Source organism: Doryrhamphus excisus, chromosome 3 (assembly GCF_030265055.1).
Source record: "Doryrhamphus excisus isolate RoL2022-K1 chromosome 3, RoL_Dexc_1.0, whole genome shotgun sequence".
NCBI classification, from domain to species: Eukaryota; Metazoa; Chordata; class Actinopteri; order Syngnathiformes; family Syngnathidae; genus Doryrhamphus; species Doryrhamphus excisus.
Window position 1 is genome coordinate 12,936,532 of NC_080468.1, and position 22,956 is coordinate 12,959,487.

At 38.2% G+C, this 22,956-nt stretch overlaps 1 protein-coding gene across 1 annotated transcript; it reads left to right on the forward strand.

Moving 5' to 3' along the window:
* The first annotated feature begins 8,846 nt into the window (after positions 1-8,846).
* Positions 8,847-22,407, forward strand: ednrba (endothelin receptor Ba). Its single transcript, XM_058068875.1, has 8 exons — positions 8,847-9,020; positions 11,205-11,667; positions 13,457-13,569; positions 15,684-15,888; positions 16,308-16,457; positions 18,148-18,281; positions 18,358-18,466; positions 18,641-22,407. The coding sequence occupies exons 2-8, from the start codon at positions 11,254-11,256 to the stop codon at positions 18,776-18,778; spliced, it is 1,263 nt and encodes a 420-aa protein (XP_057924858.1). The 5' UTR covers positions 8,847-9,020; positions 11,205-11,253; the 3' UTR covers positions 18,779-22,407.
* Positions 22,408-22,956: the final 549 nt, after the last annotated feature.

Genomic DNA, 22,956 nt, shown 5'->3' on the forward strand with positions numbered 1-22,956 from the left:
ACTTTAATGACTGTGTAACATCGGAATGGGGAGATTTAATACTCCTATTATTCATAACAACAGTAAATACTCCTATTCCTATTATCTCTGCTCTTCTTAAAGGGACAGTGTCCAATTTTTCAGACTTAAATGTTGTCACACAGTGAAATGACCAGGGGGCTCAATAGACAAAACACAACACAAAAATGACAGCTAGCAAAACACACATAGCACAACTATTAGTACTACTAATATGAGGAATACTAAGTGATAACAATGTTAATTTTAAACACTTAAGCAACAGCAAGGTATGCTGGGAAGCCAGGCACGAGCTAGCTAACATTGCACATCATGTCAGGTACTTATTACGACGATAAAAAAAAAACCAAGCTAAAGCAATATTGTTATTGTAGCAGCACAGACAAAACACAACACAAAAATGACAGCTAGCGAAATACATATAGCACAACTATTATTACTACTAATATGAGGAATAATAAGAGATAACAATGTTAATTTTTGAACACTTAAGCAACAGCAAGGTATGCTGGGAAGCCAGGCATGAGCTAGCTAACATTGCATGTTCTTCCCGTGCATGCGCGGGTTTTCTCCGGGTACTCCGGTTTCCTCCCACATTCCAAAAACATGCTAGGTTAATTGGCGACTCCAAATTGTCCATAGGTATGAATGTGAGTGTGAATGGTTGTTTTGTCTATATGTGCCCTGTGATTGGCTGGCCACCAGTCTGGTATCAGGTTTGTATCAGGTACACCTTTTGGGTGTTAAGTTGCTATGTGATGAATTTAGTGCTGTTGGTAGTGACGACATCACAACTGTCACTGTACACTTGTATATTTGCACATTTACACATTTGCCACCTTGACTTCACAACTAGGAGACCGGAGTTCAATTCCACCCTCGGCCATCTCTGTGTGGAGTTTGCATGTTCTCCTTGTGCATGCGTGGGTTTTCTCCGGGTACTCCGGTTTCCTCCCACATTCCAAAAAAACATGCTAGGTTAATTAGCGACTCCAAATTGTCCATAGGTATGAATGTGAGTGTGAATGGTTTTTTGTCTATATGTGTCCTGTGATTGGCTGGCCACCAGTCCAGGGTGTACCTGTGAATGAATGAATGCTGATTTTCGAAAAACACAAGTTTAGTTTAAGATGTCTAAAAATGGCAGTCCAAATATGGCCGTGAATTGTGGCATGTGTCGTTTTTTTTCTGAGGGGAGGGGCATTATCACAGAACAAACATGCCAAATTCAGCCACACACTAATCTGTACATGCATAGAATATTCCTATAGAAATACACACAACGCCTGAGGCTTCCTGTGTCATTTCACTCTAGGTATTGTTTATCTGTGGAAACATCTCCTCCTTTTTGTTTTTCAGCAGATGCGAGGGAACAAAGAAACGTGGAGCTGGTTAAGGGGCGGAAGAAATAATGGGGGCCAGACAGAAAGAAAAAGGAAAGCGTGTCAAGAGAACACATGTGTGGCACGTACGCATCCTGAATGTGGAAAGGTTGGGATGCTGTGGAAATCCCTAAATGAAAACAGCAAAGTGAACATGCTAACAAGGAAAAGTTATGTTGTGAATGTGACATGACATGGAATCTTTAAAAGGGTCTGTTGGGTCATTGGAAACATTCTCAATGCAAAAATGCAAAGAATTTGGAAATGATACCCGACAATCCATCATATAATTAAGAGGCCCACACAAATGTCTCTGCATACGGGGGCGAGGCTGAGAACCAACGTGTCGTAAATCTGTATAGGATGCTACGAAATGTCAGTCAACTCAACTCACCCCAAATCCAAAACAGAACAAAACAAGAACATATGAAATATGGTTTTGGAAATCGTGTTCATTGTGTTTTCTGGTCTGAAAAAGAAATCAACCACTTGGAACTATGTCATTTTGGGAGTCCAGCAAACCACAGTGAGAGCCATTATCCACAAAAGGCAAATACCTGGAACAGTGGTCAACCATTCTATTGTCATCCGCTTATCCGGGATACATGTCGTGAGGGCAGCAGTCTCAGTCGGAAAAACCCAGACTTCCTGGTCTCCGTTCACCTCCTCCAGCTCCATCGGGAAAACACCAAGGCGTTCCCAGGCTAGCTGTGAGGAACCACCCCAATCAAAATAACCCCAAGAAAGCAGCAGCGACTCATTCAAGAGGTCACAAAAGACCCCACAACAACATCCAAAGAACTGCAGGCCTCACTTAATTAATTGAAATCTAAAAAAGGTCATAAAGCCATTTCTAACGCTTTGGGACTCTAGCCAACCACAGTGAGAGCCATTATCCACAAATAGCCAAAACATGGAACAGTGGTGAACCTTCCCAGGAGCGCGCGGCCAACTAAAATGACCCCAAGAACGCAGCGGCAACTCATCCAAGAGGTCACAAAAGACCCCACAACAACATCCAAAGAACTGCAGGCCTCACTTAATTAATTGAGATCTATCAGTCTAGAAATTATCATGAACACATTTCTAAAGCTTTGGGACTCTAGCCAACCACATTGAGAGCCATTATTCACAAAAGGCAAATACCTGGAACAGTGGTCAACCATTCCATTGTCCTCCGCTTATTCGGGGTACATGTCGTGAGGGCAGCAGTCTCGGTAGGAAAACCCAGACTTCCTGGTCTCCGTTCACCTCCTCCAGCTCCATCGGGGAAAACACCAAGGCGTTCCCAGGCTAGCTGTGAGGAACCTTCTCAAGCAAAATAACCACAAGAAAGCAGCAACGACTCATTCAAGAGGTCACAAACAACCCCACAACAACATCCAAAGAACTGCAGGCCTCACTTAATAAATTGAAATCTAAAAAAGGTCATAAAGCCATTTCTAAAGCTTTGGGACTCTAGCCAACCACAGTGAGAGCCATTATCCACAAATGGAACTGTGGTGAACCTTCCCAGGAGTGGGCGGCCAACTAAAATGACCCAAAGAACACAGCGACTACTCATCCAAGAGGTCACAAAAGACCCCAAAACAATATCCAAAGAACTGCAGGCCTTACTTAATTAATTGAGATCTATCAGTCTAGAAAAGGTCATGAAACCATTTCTAAAGCTTTCGGACTCTAGCCAACCACAGTGAGAGCCATTATCCACAAATGGCCAAAACATGGAACAGTGGTGAACCTTCTCAACCAAAATGACACCAAGAGCACAGGGACGACTCATCCAAGATGTCACAAAAGACCCCACAACAACATCCATAGAACCGCAGGCCTCACTATATTCTCAGTTAAGGTCAGTGTCCATGACTCCACCATAAGAAAGACACTGGGCAAAAGCGGCGAGTTTGAGTTCCAAGCCCAAAACCACTGATGAACAAAAAGAACATTAAGGCTCATCTCAATTTTGCCAGAAAACATCTTGATGATCCCCAAGATCTTTGGGAAAATACCATGTGGTCTCATGAGACAAAAGTTAAACTTTTTGGAAGGTGTGTGTCCCATTATATCTGGTGTAAAAGTAACACTGCATTTCAGAAAAAGAACATCATACCAACAGTAAAATATGGTGGTGGTAGTGTGATGATCTGGGGCTGTTTCGGAAGACTGGAAGTCTTTGGGAAAATACTTTTTGGCCTGAGGAGAACTTTTTCGAAGATGTGTATCCCGAAAAGTAACGCTGCATTTCAGAAAAAGATCATAACAACAGTAAAATATGGTGGTGGTAGTGTAATGGTCTCAGGCTGTTTTAGAAGAATGTAAGTCTTTTGGGAAAACACTCTTTGGCCTGAGGAGAACTTTTTTGAAGATGTGTATCCCGAAAAGTAACACTGTATTTCAGAAAAAGATCATATCAACAGTAAAATATGGTGGTGGTAGTGTGATGTTCTGGGGCTGTTTTGGAAGACTGTAAGTCTTTGGGAAAATACTCTTCGGCCTGAGGAGAACTTTTTCAAAGATTTGTATCCCTAAAAGTAACACTGCATTTCAGAAAAAGATCATAACAATAGTAAAATATGGTGGTGGTAGTGTGATGGTCTCGGGCTGTTTTGCTGCTTCAGGACCTGGAAGACTTGCTGTGATAAATAGAAGCATGAATTTTTGATAAAGGAGAATGTCCGGTCATCTGTTGGTGACTAGTCCACCTCTGAATATAAAATAAAAATATTTGTATTTTTGTGGAGTTACGAACAGACAAAGAAGAAAGGAGATTGGGCGTATATTTTACAGCAGGTTCCCACCTGTGTAATGAGGCTCTAATGACAACCGCAACACCCAGGAGACCTATCATTGGTTTTCAACCTTGTCATTAGGTTGCAAGCTGACCTTTCAAGTCCAAGCATTTCTCATTTCACGAGGATGGCTCTTGCTGTTGGTTCATTCATTCATTTTCTACTGCTTATCCTCACGTGGGTCGCGGGGGTGCTGGAGCCTATCCCAGCTGTCTTTGGGCGAGAGGCGGGGTACACCCTGGACTGGTGGGCAGCCAATCACAGGGCACATATAGACAAACAACCATTCACACTCACATTCATACCTATGGATAATTTGGAGTCGCTAATTAACCTAGCATGTTTTTGGAATGTGGAAGGAAACCGGAGTACCCGGAGAAAACCCACACATGCACGGGGAGAACATGCAAACTCCACACAGAGATGAATTGAACCTAGCTGTGAGGTCTGCGCACTAACCACTTGATCGCCATGCAGCCCATTTCGGTTTGTTTCGCCTCAACTGTCGGTCATGAATGAACATCCGATGAGTGTCGGTCAATCTCTCGGCCTCGGTCTTTCAGTCAGCTAACCCTAACCCACAGAGCGAGGCACAATTATAGAATAAGCGGTAGAAAATGAATGAATATACGTTAAAGTGTTCAAGTCTTACTGGTACTGATGCACAGTCAGGTCCGTCCGTCAGGTGGTAATGGTAATGGTTTTATTTCATTTGAACATGCATCAGATTACAATTGAATGCATCACATAATCAGTTCACAGTTCCACATGTCCAAAAGGAGTAGGAAGAAGCAAAGCTTATTAAATCCTACCCCTCCATCTGGTACTTTTACAATCAGTAACTGTTACATTTGTTCACTTCCTGCTTTCCTAATATAGTTTAAGTTTTTATTTATAATAATAATATTATAATTATAATATATATATATATATTTTTGTATTTTTGTATTTTTTTTTATTTTTTTGTCACGTACCGAAGTACTCGGTGATATGACCATCCAATGACATAATGTGTACCATAGTAAGTGTCAATATAGTGATATGTATAGCACATCATGACTGGTTCAAGACTCTTCATCCTTGTATTTAGCAAACATCAACTGCTTGTATTGTTTCTTGAATTGGCTCATCGTTGTGCATTGTTTGAGTTTCATCCTTAAACTGATGGACAGACTCTAGGAAGAGATAATGAAAAGCCCAAAACTTTATCAACAACCTAAAAACAAACAGTCTTGATGGTTACTCATATTAAATAGACAAATGATGTGTTATGAGATGCCTCTATCAGAACTGGAAGCAGTTGATGAAGCGTCGAGCACTTAAATAGATTTAATGGTGAAATTCACCCGGTAGATTCTTCCTTTATGGAGCTAATAAAGTAGCAGATAATTACTCTCTGCAGTGCAAAGGTCGGCTCCTTTGCTGATGCTTAGAGACTAGGACGCACACGTCTCATGGACTGCATAATACACTCCTGATCGCAGTTTTAAGGCCGGTTGAAAAATGGCAAGAATTATATTTTTATATTTTATATATTTTTTTCAATTATATATATTGATTCGGGCAAATTGTCCATAGGTATGAATGTGAGTGTGAATGGTTGTTTGTCTATATGTGCCCTGTGATTGGCTGGCCACCAGTCCAGGGTGTACCCCGCCTCTCGCCCGAAGACAGCTGGGATAGGCTCCAGCACCCCCTGCGACCCTGGTATGCCCTTGGCTTTATTTACGTCACAACTCTCAAATCGTACAGTTTGTCTGTTGCCATTTTGGAAAAAAATAAGTCAGAGTGGTTAGCGCACAGGCCACATATGTACTAGCTAGGAAACCCCGAGTTTGATTCCACTCTCGGCCATCTCCGGGTACTCCGGTTTCCTCCCATTCCCCAAAAACATGCTAGGTTAATTGCCGACTCCAAATTGGCCATAGGTATGAATGTGAGTGTGAATGGTTGTTTGTCTGTGTGCCCTGTGATTGGCTGGCCACCAGTCCAGGGTGTACCCCGCCTCTTGCCCGAAGACAGCTGGGATAGGCTCCACCAAATCAGATTTATGCGACAAAAAGTCATAATTATGAGATCAAAAAGTTAAAATTATGATATAAAGGGTAATAATTCCTCAACAAAATGAAATAGGTTCTTCCATTCATACAAATCAGTTGTGTAGTTTTTGCAGAGTGCAACTAATAAAATATTCATTCATTCATCCCAGCTGTCTTGGGGGCAAGCCCTGGACTGGTGGCCCAGCCAATCACAGGGCACAAAAAGTCAAACAACCATTCACACTCACATTCATAACTATGGACAATTTGGAGTCGCCAATTAACCTAGCATGTTTTTGGAATGTGGGAGGAAACCGGAGTAAACCCACGCATGCACAGGGAGAACATGCAAACTCCACACAGAGGGTGGGATTGAACTCAGGTCTCCGCCGCGGGCCGCGTGTTTGAGACCCCTGTTCTATGGTGATGGTTATCGGACTGTAGTCGGCACCAGTAAAAACCTTATTTCCTGTGTCTTGATACATCTAATGGGATCCTCCAAGTCTAGACTTGGTGACATTTTTTTTTGGGGGGGGTGTACCTCTTGACATCGAACCTCCAACAGTACAAAGTTGTAAATTTAATTTGAAAGTTTTGATCATGAGTGTAGCACCCGAGGCCGTCATTCACTACGTAGTGGAACTCTGCGGGTGTGCTGTGTGTCCTCAAGTTGACACTGAAAGCAATAAAAACCAACACAACACGACCCTTTGTCAGCAAAGTAACTTGAAATGTACTCGGTACATCTCTTAACGAGGTTCGACTGGGTACTTTAGCTTTAAATTAAATGGGACATGTTACTGGGAAACACTGGGAGACCTTCTTTGTTTATGGCGTTTTAGCTTTAAATACTGAAAAAGCTTCTTTGTGTGTGATGGATTTGCAGTGAACCCACAAGACATAAAGTGGTTCTCGTTGCTGAAAAGAGCAAAGGTCTGAAGTAACGCAGAGTTTTATGGCCGCCGATGCAGAGGACGGTACAGCGGGCTCACAAGGTTCTTCGAGTGATGAGCATCACATGACATTTAGCGAAATTACAAAGCCTCAAATATTAGAGCACATGCTGACTATGGGATAATACTAAAGGGGGGCAGTGGGGTTGGTTTCTTTTTTAATTATATCAGGTGATTCTTCCAAACAGAAGTTTCAGTGATGCCTTCAAAGAGCAATGTGATTCATAACTCAGCTGAATATTGTTGCTGTTGCTTTTCCGCCGCCATCGAATGACAAATCTTTCCATTCATGGTGTTTTTTGGAGAATCATCGTGGCTCAGCAACATCAAAAGCATCACAAACATGCCAGAACCCTGATTATATCCACTGATAAAATGAAGAAAACTACAAAGAGTTGTGTTTTAGGACAGATCAAGAAACAAGAAACATGTATGTTGGCTACTTACCCGCAAAACTACTACATTATTTATTTTTAAGTTTTGATGTGCTTTTTCATCATTAAATTGTCCCTCAGGAATAATGCACTATAAATAGCCTGATTAGACAAAAAGTCAAAATTATTAGATAAAAGGTATAATTATGCCACAAATAGTCAAAAATATGAGCAAAAAAAGTCAGAATTATGAGACAAAAAGTCATATTGATGAGACAAAAAGTCATATTTATGCAACAAATAGTCAAATATATGAATAAATAAATCTATATATAATACAATAATATATATATAAAGCTTCTTGTATCCCATTTTGTATCTGGTATGTTATTATAACAATATTTGGAATATGTGTGTGTGAGGAAGTTATATGAGTTGTGTTAGAATTATGAGACAAAAAGTCATATTGATGAGACAAAAAGTCCAAATTATGACATCAAAAGTCACATTGATTAGACATAAAGTCAAAAGTATGAGAAAGTCATAATTATGAGATTAAAAAGTCATATTGATGAGACAAAAAGTCAAAATTATTAGATAAAAGGTACAATTATGCCACAAATAGTCAAAATGAGCAAAAAATATGAGCAAAAAAGTCAGAATTATAAGACAAAAAGTCCAAATTATGAGATGAAAAGTCATATTTATGCAACAAATAGTCAAAAATATGAGATAAAAAGTCAGATTTATGCGACAAAAAGTCATAATTATGAGATCAAAAGGTCAAAATTATGATATGAAGGGTCATAATTCCTCAACAAAATGAAATACTAATACTAATCAGTTGTGTAGTTTTTGCAGAGTGCAACTAATAAAATATTCATTCATTCATCCCAGCTGTCTTCGGGCGAGCCCTGGACTGGTGGCCAGCCAATCACAGGGCACAAAACGTCAAATCATTCACACTCACATTCATACCTATGGACAATTTGGAGTCACCAATTAACCTAGCATGTTTTTGGAATGTGGGAGGAAAACCCACGCATGCACGGGGAGAACATGCAAACTCCACACAGAGATAGTTGAGAGTGGAATCGAACTCGGGTCTCCTAGTTGTGAGGCCTGATATCAATTTAAAAAATCCCAAAGTAACTTCTAAGCATCCTGCCGGCCTTCCTCCACCCCTCCCCGAGATGAAACAAGGCGTGGTTGGGGGGGGGGCAGGGATCCAACCAGCTGACTCTTGAGAGTGCACACAGAGACGCAACAGCCAGTACTGGACAGAAGCAGGTCAAACTGCTCACAGGGTTTGGACTTGGAGCTCCACTTGGATACCCGCCCGGCAAAGACAAGGTGGAGATGACTAGGCTGTCGTTTCAAGACCAGCCCCCCCTCCAATTTGGGAATCTTTTTCTGTGGTGACAGGGTCAGAGTTACAGAGGACGTTTGAGCTCAGCAAAGTGAGGTAAGTATAAGTTTTGGCAAGTGTTTATTACTCATATTTACAGTGGAGTACAGATGACAGAACTGGGTTTGAATCCAAACACTATTACACTACACAATACTGACATTTATATGCATTTTAAGTTCTGAAAAGGCTTTTGATCACTTTAGACTTCAACATTTCATGACTAAATCTACCTCAAAGAAAGCATCCATTACCGTCCAATCAGGTTTAGGAACAAACAACGAGGGCGTGGCTTACATTTCTGCTAGCGAGTAACAGTGATTAACATTCAGACGTGTCAACATGCTACCGAGGAGAATTTCATTTGCATTGGCAAGTTACAAGGTTATGGTACAGTGCTTACGACTTGTAAAGACTTCGGACTTGACTTGAGACCTGGTTTGGACTTGCACATCTTTACTTGAGACTTACAAAACTCAGACAAAACTGCGTCTAAGTCGAATATCCACATCTCCCCCTTCTTCCCCTCCCCATCCGGCTCATCCTATCAGAATTAAAGTCAAAAGTATGACAATTAAGTATGACAATGACATAATTATGAGACAAAAAGTCAATTTTTTGAGAAAGTATGAAATAAAAAGTCATAATTATGACACAAAAAGTCCCAATTATGACATCAAAAGTCATATTGATGAGACATTAAGTCAAAATTATTAGATAAAAGGTATAATTATGCGACAAATAGTCAAAAATATGAGCTAAAAAGTCTGAATCATGAGACAAAAGGTCATATGGATGAGACAAAAAGTCAAAATTATGAGATGAAAAGTCATAATTATGCAACAAATAATACAAATATGAGATAAAAAGTCTGATTTATGTGACAAAAAGTCATAATTATGAGATCAGAAAGTCAAAATTATGATATAAAGGGTCATAATTATAAGATAGAAAAGTCATAATAATGACACAAAAAGTCAAAATTATGAGATAAAAAAGTCATCATAAAGTCAAATCATAATTATCAGATACAGGCAGTTGTATCACATATCTTATCATTTCTGTTTTTTGATCTAATAATTTCAACTTTTATCTCATAATTTGGACTTTATATCCAATAATTGTGACTTTTATGTCTCATAATTATGACATACCATTGGGATTTTTTTTCTTTCAAAATTATGAGAGGGTCATAATTATGAGACAACAAAGTCATAATTATGAGACAAAAAGTCACAATTCGGAGACAAGAGAGTCAAAAATGATGCCAAAAAAGCCATAATTATGAGATAAAAAAGTCACCATAAAGTCAAGTCATAATTATCAGATACAGGCAGCACGTATGCAGTTGTATCACATATCTTATCATTTTGTTTTTTTATCTCATAATTTCAACTTTTATCTCATAATTTGGACTTTTTATCCAATAATTGTGACTTTTATGTCTCATAATTATGACATACCATTGGGATTTTTTTTCTTTCACACAAAGAGTCACAATTATGAGATAAGAAAGTCAAAATTATGATATAAAGTGTCATAATTACAAGATAGAAAAGTCCTAATAATGACACAAAAAGTCTTAATTATGAGATAATCATAATTATGAGACGACAAAGTCATAATTATGAGACAAGAAAGTCAAAAATGATGCCAAAAAGTCATAATTATGAGATAAAAAGTCATCATAAATTCAAGTCATAAATCTGAGATTTAAAAAAAGTAATCATAAAGTCAAGTCATAATTATCAGATACAGGCAGCACGTATGCAGTTGTATCACATATCTTGTAATTTCTGTTTTTTATCTAATAATTAAAACTTTTATCTCATAATTTGGACTTTTTATCCAATAATTGTGACTTTCATGTCTCATAATTATTTATTATTATTATTTTTTCTTTCTTTGGTAGAAGCAGGCCTGCATATATTGGGTATAATCATTAAGCCCTTCATGTGATTGACTCGATGTGGCAGAAAGTGAAACACACACCACAGTAGGTGATGGTTCTTAACAACAGTACCCCCCTGGGGGGTCGAAATTCTGTCGGAATTTCCCTTATTTTTTCTCATTTCCGCTTATTTTATGAAACATAATCCGTTATTTTCAATAAACAGCTGATAGTATCTCTTTAGCAAAACATTATGAGATCATCATTTCCAAGTATTACATACAAGTACACGTTATTTACTTGAAGTAAATTTAGTTGACTTCAGCCTAGGAACCGTTTCTCTATTTCAGGAATTCTCAGCGAGGATCAATAGCAGCACATTTCCGATCAAAAGCCAGGATGAAGACAACCTTCTACTATACGGGGTTACTCCTTCTGGGGCTTCATTTCCTGGTCGCCTTTGGGCAGCTGGAATCAAAGAACCAGATGCCTCCTGATCCCCTTCCCGCTACACAAAGACGTGGACTTATCGAGCGGGACGTGCCGGGTCCGGTGAGGCCCAACATCACCATGCCGCGCCGCAGAATGCCGCCCATGTGCAGCGCACCCACAGAAATCCGAGACACATTCAAGTACATCAACACAGTCGTCTCCTGCCTGGTGTTTGTCGTCGGCATCATCGGAAACGCTACGCTTTTGAGGATCATCTATAAGAATAAATGTATGCGGAACGGACCCAACATCCTCATTGCCAGTCTGGCTCTCGGAGATTTGCTGCACATCATCATTGGCATTCCCATCAATGTTTACAAGGTAAGCCTATGGGTCAAACATATGGGTTGAATGATTTAAACCAACTAAAAGTGGAGATCCTGCATACCTCATGTTTTTCCTCCTAAAGCTTCTTGTAATCCCATTTTATATCTGGTATGTTATTATAACAATATTTGGAATATGTGTGTGTGAGAAAGTTATATGGGTTATGTTAGAATTATGAGACAAAAAGTCATATTGATGAGACAAAAAGTCCACATTATCAGACGAAAGGTCATAATTATGCAACAAATGCTAAAAAATATGAGATAAAAAGTCAGATTTATGCGACAAAAAGTCCAAATATTGACATCAAAAGTCATATTGATGAGACATAAAGTCAAAAGTATGAGAAAGTCATAATTATGACATTAAAAAGTCATATTGATGAGACAAAAAGTCAAAATTATTAGATAAAAGGTATAATTATGCAACAAATAGTCAAAAATAGGAGCAAAAAAGTCATATTGATGAGACATAAAGGCAAAAGTATGAAAAAGTCATAATTATGAGATAAAAAAGTCATATTGATGAGACAAAAAGTCTAAATTATTAGGTAAAAGGTATAATGACAATAACAAATAATAATAATAATAACAAAAACATAATAACAAATAGTCCAAAATATGAGCAAAAAAGTCAGAATTATGAGACAAAAAGTCATATTGATGAGACAAAAAGTCAAAAATATGGGATAAAAAGTCAGATTTATGCGACAAAAGTCCAAATTATAACATCAAAAGTCACATAAAGTCAAAAGTATGAAAAAGTCATAATTATGAGATTAAAAAGTCATATTGATGAGACAAAAAGTCAAAATTATTAGATAAAATGCAACAAATAGTCAAAAATATGGGATAAAAAGTCAGATTTATGCGACAAAAAGTCCAAATTATGACATCAAAGTCATATTGATGAGACATAATGTCAAAAGTATGAGAAAGTCACAATTATTATTATAATTATGCAACAAATGGTCCAAAATATGAGCAAAAAAGTCAGAATTATGAGACAAAAAGTCAAATTGATGTGACAAAAAGTCCAAATTATGAGATGAAAAGTCATATCTATGCAACAAATAGTCAAAAATATGAGATAAAAAGTCAGATTTATTCGACAAAAAGCCCAAATATTGACTTCAAAAGTCATATTGATGAGACTTAGGGTCAAAAGTATGACAAGTCATAATTATGAGATTAAAAAGTCATATTGATGAGACAAAAAGTCAAAATTATGAGATAAAAGGTATAATAATGCAACAAATAGTCAAAAATATGAGCAAAAAAAGTCAGAATTATGACACAAAAAGTCATATTGATGAGACAAAAAGTCCAAATTATGGGTTAAATGATTTAAACCAACTAAAAGTGGAGATCCTGCATACCTCATGTTTTTCCCTCCAAAAGCTTCTTGTATCCGATTTTATATCTGGTATGTTATTATAACAATATTTGGAATATGCGTGTGTGAGAAAGTTGTATCCCGGAAAGAGTGTTCATTTGTACAAGGGAAGGTGGTTAAAATAACACACGATGCGTATGCGGAAAGTGCAGTACATATGATTTTGATAAATGCAGTATAATCTCACCAGTCCAGTTGTGTCATAAGGGTTACCGTACTTTGATGTCCATCAATCCAAAGAATCCAACACGTTTAGTTTCACGCATGTCGAGTCTAAACGACACGCCTGAAGCTGGGAAAAACAACAAGATCATTTGCTTTGCTCCCTCTTTGTGTTTTTTTTTTTTTTTTTTTTTTTAACGCTGATTCTCCAACTCTCTCCCTCCAGCTCCTGGCGGAGGATTGGCCTTTTGGGGTGGCTCTGTGCAAAGTGGTGCCGTTTGTCCAAAAAGCCTCAGTGGGGATCACAGTGCTGAGTCTGTGCGCTTTGAGTATTGACAGGTAAGCTCGTCTTTTCAAGCTTATTACTTATTCGCTTTTTTTCCCAACCCCAACACCCAATACCCAAGATATATTTATTTCTGCAAAAATAGGTGATGACACAACTGCATAATAGAAGAGATCATGTTTGGTGCAGTTTTAAGTGGCCACATTTTATAAGAGCTTGGTGTCACGAGGGGGTGAAGCTCGTTTAGTTCCTTTTTTCCCTTCCTAGTTCACGCTCTTATTTTGTATTCACTTCCTTTGTTACTCTGTTCTGTTTTCCGTTGGTTTCCGTTTTTTCCTGCACCTGTTTTCCATTTGTGATTCCTATTTAGTTCAGGTGCGCGTTCCTTTGTTTGTCGGTTCATTGTCTTTGTTTGAGTTGGACTTGCTAGTGCGTTGTTCTGCTGCATAGCATAAATAAATATACTTTTACCTGCAAAAAAATATATATTTTTTTCGCATAAATAAATATACTTTTACCAGAAAAAATCTTTTTTTAGCATAAATAAATATAAATAAATAAATATACTAAATATACACATATATACATAAATATATTTTTTTAATTTTTCGTATTTATTTATTTATTTATTTACACATAAATAGAAAAACATGTACCAATACGAGTTTAAAATACAAAACGTTTTTTTTTTTAAGTTTTGCCATAATGTATTTTGTCTGAGTAAAGCATTTCATTGGGAGACAACCAGCATATAAAAATGGATGGATGCCACAGAAATTCCGCCTGTGTCCACCACCACAGGGAGCCCAGAGAGAGGCTGAAATCATTGCAGCACCCGAATGAACGCATTGCTCAGATGTGAAACATTTTGTTAAACTCCTATTGCTACATGTTTTTATATATTTTTCAGGTATACCTTTTGAGTGTTAAGCCACAGAGTTATTTTGTTATACTGTTTTATTTAATGACCTCTTGAGATTTCCAATGGATTGACAAGCTTGTCATGAGTGCACTTATAGCTCGTGATTGGCTCTTACCAAAGAAAGAGCACAGTATTTAAACAATTAGTAGTATTTCTGAAGTAAAGGAGATGTCACAAGGTTAGAATTTAGCCATAGTTTAATTTAAAAAAATGCTGTATATTAGATCGATTTTTGGGGCGTGGTGATTTTAAAAGTAGTTTGCGGGCTGAAAATTGTGAGCACCCTGACTCTAGGCAGACTCAAGTCACAGTTTGGTGACTTTGGACTCGACTTGACAATTTCCTCAAAGACTTGTAACTTAAGTGTTGGACTTTAACATCAGTGATTCAAGACCTGACTTGGACTGTAGTCTGATGACTTGAAAATACTTTTCAGATTTTCAGTGTGTGTGTGTTGAGTAAAATGCGTTCCCCATTCCTGACCTGACTTGTCTTGACTTGACTTGCACATCTTTGCTTGAGACTGACTAAAATAGAAATGGTAACTAAATCATTCAGTGATTCAAGACTTGACTTGGACTGTAGTCTGATGACTTGAAAATACTTGAGATTTTCCAGTGTGTGTGTGTGTTGAGTAAAATGCGTTCTCATCCCCGACCTGACTTGTCTTGACTTGACTTGGACTTGCACGTCTTTACTTGAGACCTGACTAAAATAGAAATGGTAACTAAATCATTCAGTGATTCAAGACTTGACTTGGATGTAGTCTGATGACTTGAAAATACTTGAGATTTTCAGTGTGTGTGTGTTGAGTAAAATGTGTTCCCATTCCCGACCTGACTTGTCTTGACTTGACTTTGACTGACTAAATAGAAATGGTAACTAAATCATTCACGACCAAAGATGTACAGTCAGCATGTTTTTTCAACCCAAAGATGTATTTATATGTGTTTTACGTTTTTTTTTGGCGGTGATGATGCAACTCCACAATAAAAGAAATCATGTTTGGTGCAGTTTTAAGATTTTAAGAGCACAGTATTTAAACAATTAGTTTAATAATTAGATTTTTGGGGCGTGGTGATTTAAAAAGTAGTTTGCAGGTTTGAAAACTGTGAGCACCCTGACTCTATAAGACGCTTAGCAAAGGTTAAACTTAAACTGCTTCTACTGAGTATCTTCTAAGCACATACAAAGTCGTTATTGTTGTCCGTCAGCTTGCCTCAACTCATGTGACCGACTCTTCAGGTACCGTGCTGTGGCCTCGTGGAGCCGAATCAAAGGGATCGGCGTTCCAAAGTGGATGGCGATCGAAATCGCACTCATCTGGATATTGTCCATTATCCTTGCCGTGCCCGAGGCCATCGCTTTTGACATGATCACCATGGACTACAAAGGGGAACAGCTGAGGATCTGCTTGTTGCATCCCATGCAGAAAACCGACTTTATGAGGGTGAGAGCTCGCGACCGCGTAATTCATTGCGGACGAGGCGTCCTGTTGACACAGCTGTGCACACGGCTGAACTGCACGTGCACGGTTAAATCACGCTGAGACACACGACACATGCAGATGTGCATGCCGGTGTACAAAGGTATCCCGCTTGGATAGCTTCTGAGGTTAAACAGAGTTTACGGAAATAGATGGGACGTATCTCGGAAGCAATCACTCTTTTTTGCTGGCATGAAATACCGTACCACTTAAGCGCGACTGTGTCTGATAGCGCTTGAAATATCAATATTAAAACTGAGATGATATGATAGATGAATTGTTAAATGGAGTGTGTCTTTGAGTCACACCCAGGGGGTCGTGTTTCCAATGTTTTTTTTTTTTCCGAATGCAATGATGATGACGATCGACTTTATTCTTCCTAGTTTTATAAATCAGTGAAGGACTGGTGGCTGTTCAGCGCATATTTCTGTCTACCGTTGGCCTGCACGGCCATTTTCTACACCCTGATGACCTGCGAGATGCTGAGGAAGAAGAACGGGGTTCAAATTGCGCTCAGTGATCATCTCAAACAGGTTTGCAAGTTATTTTTTTTCAACTGCATCGATTAAACTGTATTGCGGAATCATTCAAATCACCTGAAGCAAAAAAAAAAAAGAGTACAATTCCTAACTGTAACCAGCAGGGGCGCTCCTGAGTCTTTGTGTTAAAGCAGGGGTGTCCAAAGTGCAGCCCGATTCTAAAAATAGGATTAAACAAGAACACTTACAGAGAAAAAAAAACGCAGCAAAAATTTGACAAGAATAAAGTCAAAATAATAAAAGAAAAAAGTAACCTCAATGCCAAAAAGTCATAGTTTAACAAAAATTATGTAATCTTCAGAGAAGTCAAAATATTGTGGGAATAAAGTTGTAATTTACAAGACAATTAATTATACAAATAATTTACAAGTAATAAAAAAGAAAATGGAAAATATCAACTGTAATTTTAAAAGAATAAAATCAAAAAATGAAGAGAAAAAAATTGAAATTTTAACGGGAATAAATTTGTAATACTGTGAGGAAAAATTATGTATTTTGAAAAAAAAACTTATTTTTCAAAAGTTGTACAATTATGAGAAACAAAATAAAATAAAGTTGTCATTTTTGGAAAATTAGGTTGAGGGAAAAAGTTCAGATTCTATGGGAAGGAAGTCGTAATGTGACAAAAAGCGCCATCGAAAATGGATGGATGGATGTCTGGAACAGATTAAGTGGATTTATATTTTTTCGAGGGGAAGAACTGCTTCAATTTTTGTACTTTTTATGGCATAAATGCGTAATGATACTTCAGGTAGCAAGGCATTCCATAGTTGTGGACTCAAGGCAAACTCAAGTCACAGTTTTGATGACTTTTGACTCAACTTGACAATTTCCTCAAAGACTTGGAACTTAAGTGTTGGACTTTAACATCAGTGATTCAAGACTTGACTTGAAGTGTCGTCTGATGACTTGAAAATACTTTCGATTTTCAGTGTGTGTGTTGAGTAAAATGCGATCCTGAACTGACTTGTCTTGACTTGACTCGGACTTGAGACTGACTAAAATAGAAATGGTAACTAACTCATTCACGACCAAAGATGTATTTACATGACATTTTTTTCAACCCAAAGACGTATTTAAATGTGTTTTACGTTTTTTGGCGGTGATGATGCAACTGCACAATAGAAGAAATCATGTTTGGTGCAGTTAAGATGCAAAAAAAAATTATAAGCGCTTATCAAATCATAAAAAATCGCCAGTACATTTTAAATAATGACAGGTTTGAGTTATGACAAAACTTTTTTTTGTATTTTAAACTCATATTGGTACATGTTTTTATATGTATTTGAGTTTAGTGTAACAAACAAACTATACTAGAACAAAAAAATTGTGTCTACAATAACTGAGTAAACATGACAAGATGAGTACAACATAACTATAGTAATAGTAATAGTAATAGTAATAGTAATAGTAATATTAATAGTAATAGCAAGAGTAATAGCACATAGTAATAAGACTTTTTTCTCAGAACCAGACAAGTGTGTCCTATTAATAAATCCAATTATGTCCGGTTATACTTTCATCCAGCCTAACATGAGACTTCCGCTTTTCATCATGAAATCTTATTTCCCTAAAAAAAACAAGATGAGTTTGTGGAACCAAAAAAATTCCCCAGAGGACCAGTCTGTGCCAGAAAATACGCCATTATGGGTCATCATAGTGATGAATGTGCATTTGTGTGCAGCGACGAGAAGTGGCAAAGACAGTGTTCTGCTTGGTTCTGGTCTTTGCTCTGTGCTGGCTTCCTCTTCACCTCAGTCGTATTCTAAAACTCACCATCTATGACGAGAAAGATCCGAACCGCTGCGAGTTGCTCAGGTAACGAATTAAATACGGGACAATAACATTTGATGGAAGTGCAATATATATTAACGACATGCGTGGCAATTTCCAGCTTCTTTTTAGTGTTGGACTACATTGGTATCAACATGGCGTCCGTCAACTCCTGCATCAACCCCATTGCCCTTTACATGGTCAGCAAGCGCTTTAAGAATTGCTTCAGGGTAAGTTACAGCTCTTACAATCTGTTTTTTAAAGCCAATAACCCTGCATCTCATTGAAGTTGAGTGTGCATGGTGTGTTGCTAAGACCTATAATAGTTAAAAACAAGGACGGCGGATGTGAATATGTAAAATGGCTTGACATTCTCTCTCAACACGTTTTTTTCCCTTTCCCAGTCCTGTCTGTGTTGCTGGTGTCTCCCCGCCGAAATGCTGATGATGGACGAGAAGCAGTCATGCCTTAAGCTGAAGGTCACAGAGCGAGCATCTGACCAGAGCAACTCCCGCATGACCAACAAGTCCACTACAGCCTGAGGATTGTGAAGCTACCCAATGAAAGGAAAAAAAAAGGACGTCCAAAGAATTACCACGTTTGAGGTTCAGCGGAGGGGGGGGGGCATCTACAATACCTTCAAAAACAAGTTCCTGGGAAAATACGCTTCGAATTGAGGCCCCCCCCTTTTTACATACACAGCGCACAACTGACCTTGAATAAGATATCAGCAGTAAGGATGCATTCAAGTGACTCGTTCAACAAAGTCTGCATAATGTTCCTTTCAAAGAATGTGACGAGGAAGACAATGAGATGTTTTTAAGGACGCCGGTGGAAAGTCAGACACAATGGAGGAGCTCCGTAGGTAATTATATAAAGAATATAAAGACAATAAAGAAACAGCAGTATGTAAATTAACTTCATAGGGGTCTTTCATAGGACCAAACATCACCTAAACAATGTACGTATACCTTTCAGCCTAATGCAGCATTTCTTGTGAGTAAACGGAACTTGGAAGTAGTTTTTTTTAATCTATTTTGATAATCAGAGAGATTATATGTGGGGGGGAAAAAAGGTTGTAAAAGTTTGTATCTCCTGGTGGGCGGCCATGACTGAGAACTAGTGCTTCCCCCGCTCTACTCAATTTTCTCAAAATATTAAATTACAATATTACAAGAATAAAGTCAAAATAGTGAAAGAAAAAGTAACCTCTATGAGAAAAAGTCATAGTTTAACAAAAATAATGTCATATTGGGACAAGTCAAAATATTGTGGGAATAAAGTTGTAATTTACAAGACAATTAATTTAATTAATTAATTAAATAATTTACAAGTTGGAAGAAAATTGAAAAAAATCAACTGTAATTTTAAGAGAATAAAGTAAAAAAAAATGAAGAAAAAAAAATGAAATTTTAATGGGAATAAATGTGTAATATTATAAGGAAAAATCATGTATTTTGAAAAAAAAACATAATTTAAAGTTGTACGATTTTGAGAAACAAAATAAAATAAAGTTGTCATTTTTGGAAAATTAGGTTGAAGGAAAAAGTTCTAATTCTATGGGAATGAAGTCGTAATGTGACAAAAAGCGCCATCGAAAATGGATGGATGTCTGGAACAGATTAAGTGGATTTATATTCGACCGAGATAAAAGTGGCTAAATGTCATTTATTTTGATAAAATGAACTGAAAATGTGCTCATCATTTACTTCTCCACACTTTAACTGAAAGAAATCCAGATGGAAAAGCAAAAAAAAAATCTATGTTCAGTGACATATTGCAGCCAAGGGCTTTGTAAGACTTTTACCACCAGCTGTTTATAATGATCTGATTTGTCAGATACAGATACAAAAGTTCATTCATTCATTCATTTTCTACCGCTTATCCTCACAAGAGTCGCGGGGGGTGCTGGAGCCTATCCCAGCTGTCTTCGGGCAAAAGGCGGGGTACACCCTGGACTGGTCGCAAGACAAACACAGGGCAGATATAGACAAACAACCATTCACACTCACATTCATACCTATGGACAATTTGGCGTCGCTAATTAACCTAGCATGTTTTTTGGAATGTGTGAGGAAACCGGAGTACCCGGAGAAAACCCACAAATGCACGGGGAGAACATGCAAACGCCACACAGAGATGGCCGAGGGTGGAATTGAACCCGGGTCTTCTAGCTGTGAGGGCTGTGCGCTAACCACACGACCGCCATACAGCCCATAACAGTGGGCGGGGCAGTCATACTGTATAAATACAGCAGAACCTTGGTAAACATCATTCATCTGTTCCAGAAAACTCTAACCAAAATGAACTTTAACCAAATCAATTATTCTCAAAACAATTAATGGAAACCCAATGAGTCTGTTACAGTAAGACATGAATGTTAACACCCAAAAAAATTATAGTTCCATCCAGAAAACAATTCATAATGTCTGAAGATTCATACAAATGTATGGTTGCTTGTATCAGATGCGAGACTAAGACACAATGAACGTGTTTATTGTGTTTTGCTAAGAGTTATTTCTTGAATTAAGACCTTAAGTCTCTGCTTTTCTTATTGAGCACGGCGATTCAAAACGTATTAATATGTACTAATGTACTGTATCTTTGGTATTGAATGAGATGACATAACATTGCAAGACGGGTTCCATTTTGTACACTTACCGAAAAATGTACGCAAACCAAAGCAAAAAATCTTAACCAAGGTTCCACTGTATAAAAATATAATATCTTCATAGAAATTATTTTTTTTAACAATACCATTTGGCTCTCACGTTAGCCACGTTTACATAAGGAGATTTTCCTTTTTCCGAATGGAATCTTTCCGAACGTACCAGAAAACAGTGTATACATTGGAAAGGAATAGTCCAATCTCCTGTCTACATGCACCGCTATAATCAAACGGATAGTCAATGGGGCATGCAAAGTAAAACGTAAACAACATCACGTGATTCATCGAAGATGGCGGATTACCACGGTTGTTGGGACAGTTTCAACGCTTTTTAAAAAAAAAAATTAAAGCAGCAACTTGAACGTTCAGTTCTTTTAAAGTTTGTATCAAAAACGAACTTTCCGCTGTCGTCCAGTGATGACTGCTCGCCGCCATTTTCAAAACCTGAGAGACGTCTGCGTGTTGCGTCATAGCTGAGCATGCGCTGAAAGAACGCAGTCTGACAACTTTCCGATTGAACGGGTACAAGATACCTCAATCGGATTGGGGAAAGGAATATTCCACCCATGTGAATCCGGATTATATATTCATTCGGATTGGCACTTTTCTTTCGGAATGAGGTGTATACAAAGGTTACATTCTTTCCGTTTGAGCAAATAACCCGATTGGAATTGAAATATTTGGGTCCATGTAAACGTGGCTAGTGACCCCAACAATGCAGCAACGACTCATCCAAGAGGTCACAAAAGACCCCACAAAAAAACATCCAAAGAACTGCAGGCCTCACTTGCTTCAGTTAAGGTCATGTGTTCATGACTCCACTATAGGAAGGACCCTGGCGTTACTGGTTCGAGTTGATGACTCACATGCTAACAACTCATTTTCGATTTCCGGATGCTTCTTTTTGTTTGAGCAAATAACTTGAATGGAATTGGAATATTTAGGTCCATGTAAACGTGGCTAATGTCTGGTCATAAAAATGTTGGCCTTTGGAGTAATGTACTTGAGAATGCTTTAACCCTAGCCGAAAAAAACCACCCAGACCACTTCCAAAGCAACATCCCTGTGAGACACAGTCCTATCAGGGGCCACTCTGGACTCCTTAAAACTCCTACTTAAGGATAAAAATCCAATGGGGACAACATCACCAATGTAGAATTATTATCCCGACTCATGTGGTCTGCAGCCTGGATAGCGACAATGACTTTGAAGTATTCTTTGTCTGCACTGCACGGACTGTTTTGCAGTGTATTTTCTTTATATATTTAGCTATATATATTGTCTTGATGTTATTTTTAATCCCGTTTTACATATATGCTATTAGGTTGTTTTTTTTTGTGACTGAACTACTGATGTATGATTACAGCTGTGAGAGTATTCTGTTATTGTATTATTCCGGGCGTCATGCTCAGATTTTATATGTTTTTATTCGTGTCACATGTTAATCCGACTTGTTTATACCATGAATTGGTTGGACGAGAAAGACTATGTATCTTTTTACAATAAACCCAAGTGTACATAAAGTACTTTTTGTGGATGTTTTACTGCTGCTGCTGCCTGTTATTGTGGCCGATGTGTTTGTGTGTCATTGATTTTAAGTGTGAAGGCAGGCGGCATCATGTGATGGAGTCGGCAGAACACAGAACATTATTGTGATCTCTCACTTGTCGGTTACACACAAACAACAGCACACAAGAAGCTTTGACCTGGGAATGTTCCTGCAGGCTAATCCGCCGTCACGCATGTCTCATTAGCAGCCGGAGAACCAAACAAGATCTCTTGTCCTGTGATCAGTCAGCGCCCCATCCTTAACTATGTCTCACTTGCGCCTCCTTTGGACAGCCGCGACCTCAGGGGTGTCCAAACCAGGGGCATCACTAGGTTCTGAGGACAGGCGGGGGGCTTAGTCCCCTGGAGATGCACAGGATATGAATGAATGTAATCCAAAAAAAATCCTAAAATCAAATAACGAACAAGAACCGGGATAGAATTTTCCCACTTTTGGACAGATTTAGTAAAGATACTCAATTGTTTTAGGCCACCATTAAATTT

Coding starts and splice junctions, on each gene's coding strand:
- ednrba (XM_058068875.1), top strand. CDS start 11,254: ATGAAGACAACCTTCTACTATACGGGGTTACTCCTTCTGGGGCTTCAT. Junction 13,570..15,683: donor TGCGCTTTGAGTATTGACAG/GTAAGCTCGTCT, acceptor CCGACTCTTCAG/GTACCGTGCTGTGGCCTCGT. Junction 18,467..18,640: donor GCTTTAAGAATTGCTTCAGG/GTAAGTTACAGC, acceptor TCCCTTTCCCAG/TCCTGTCTGTGTTGCTGGTG.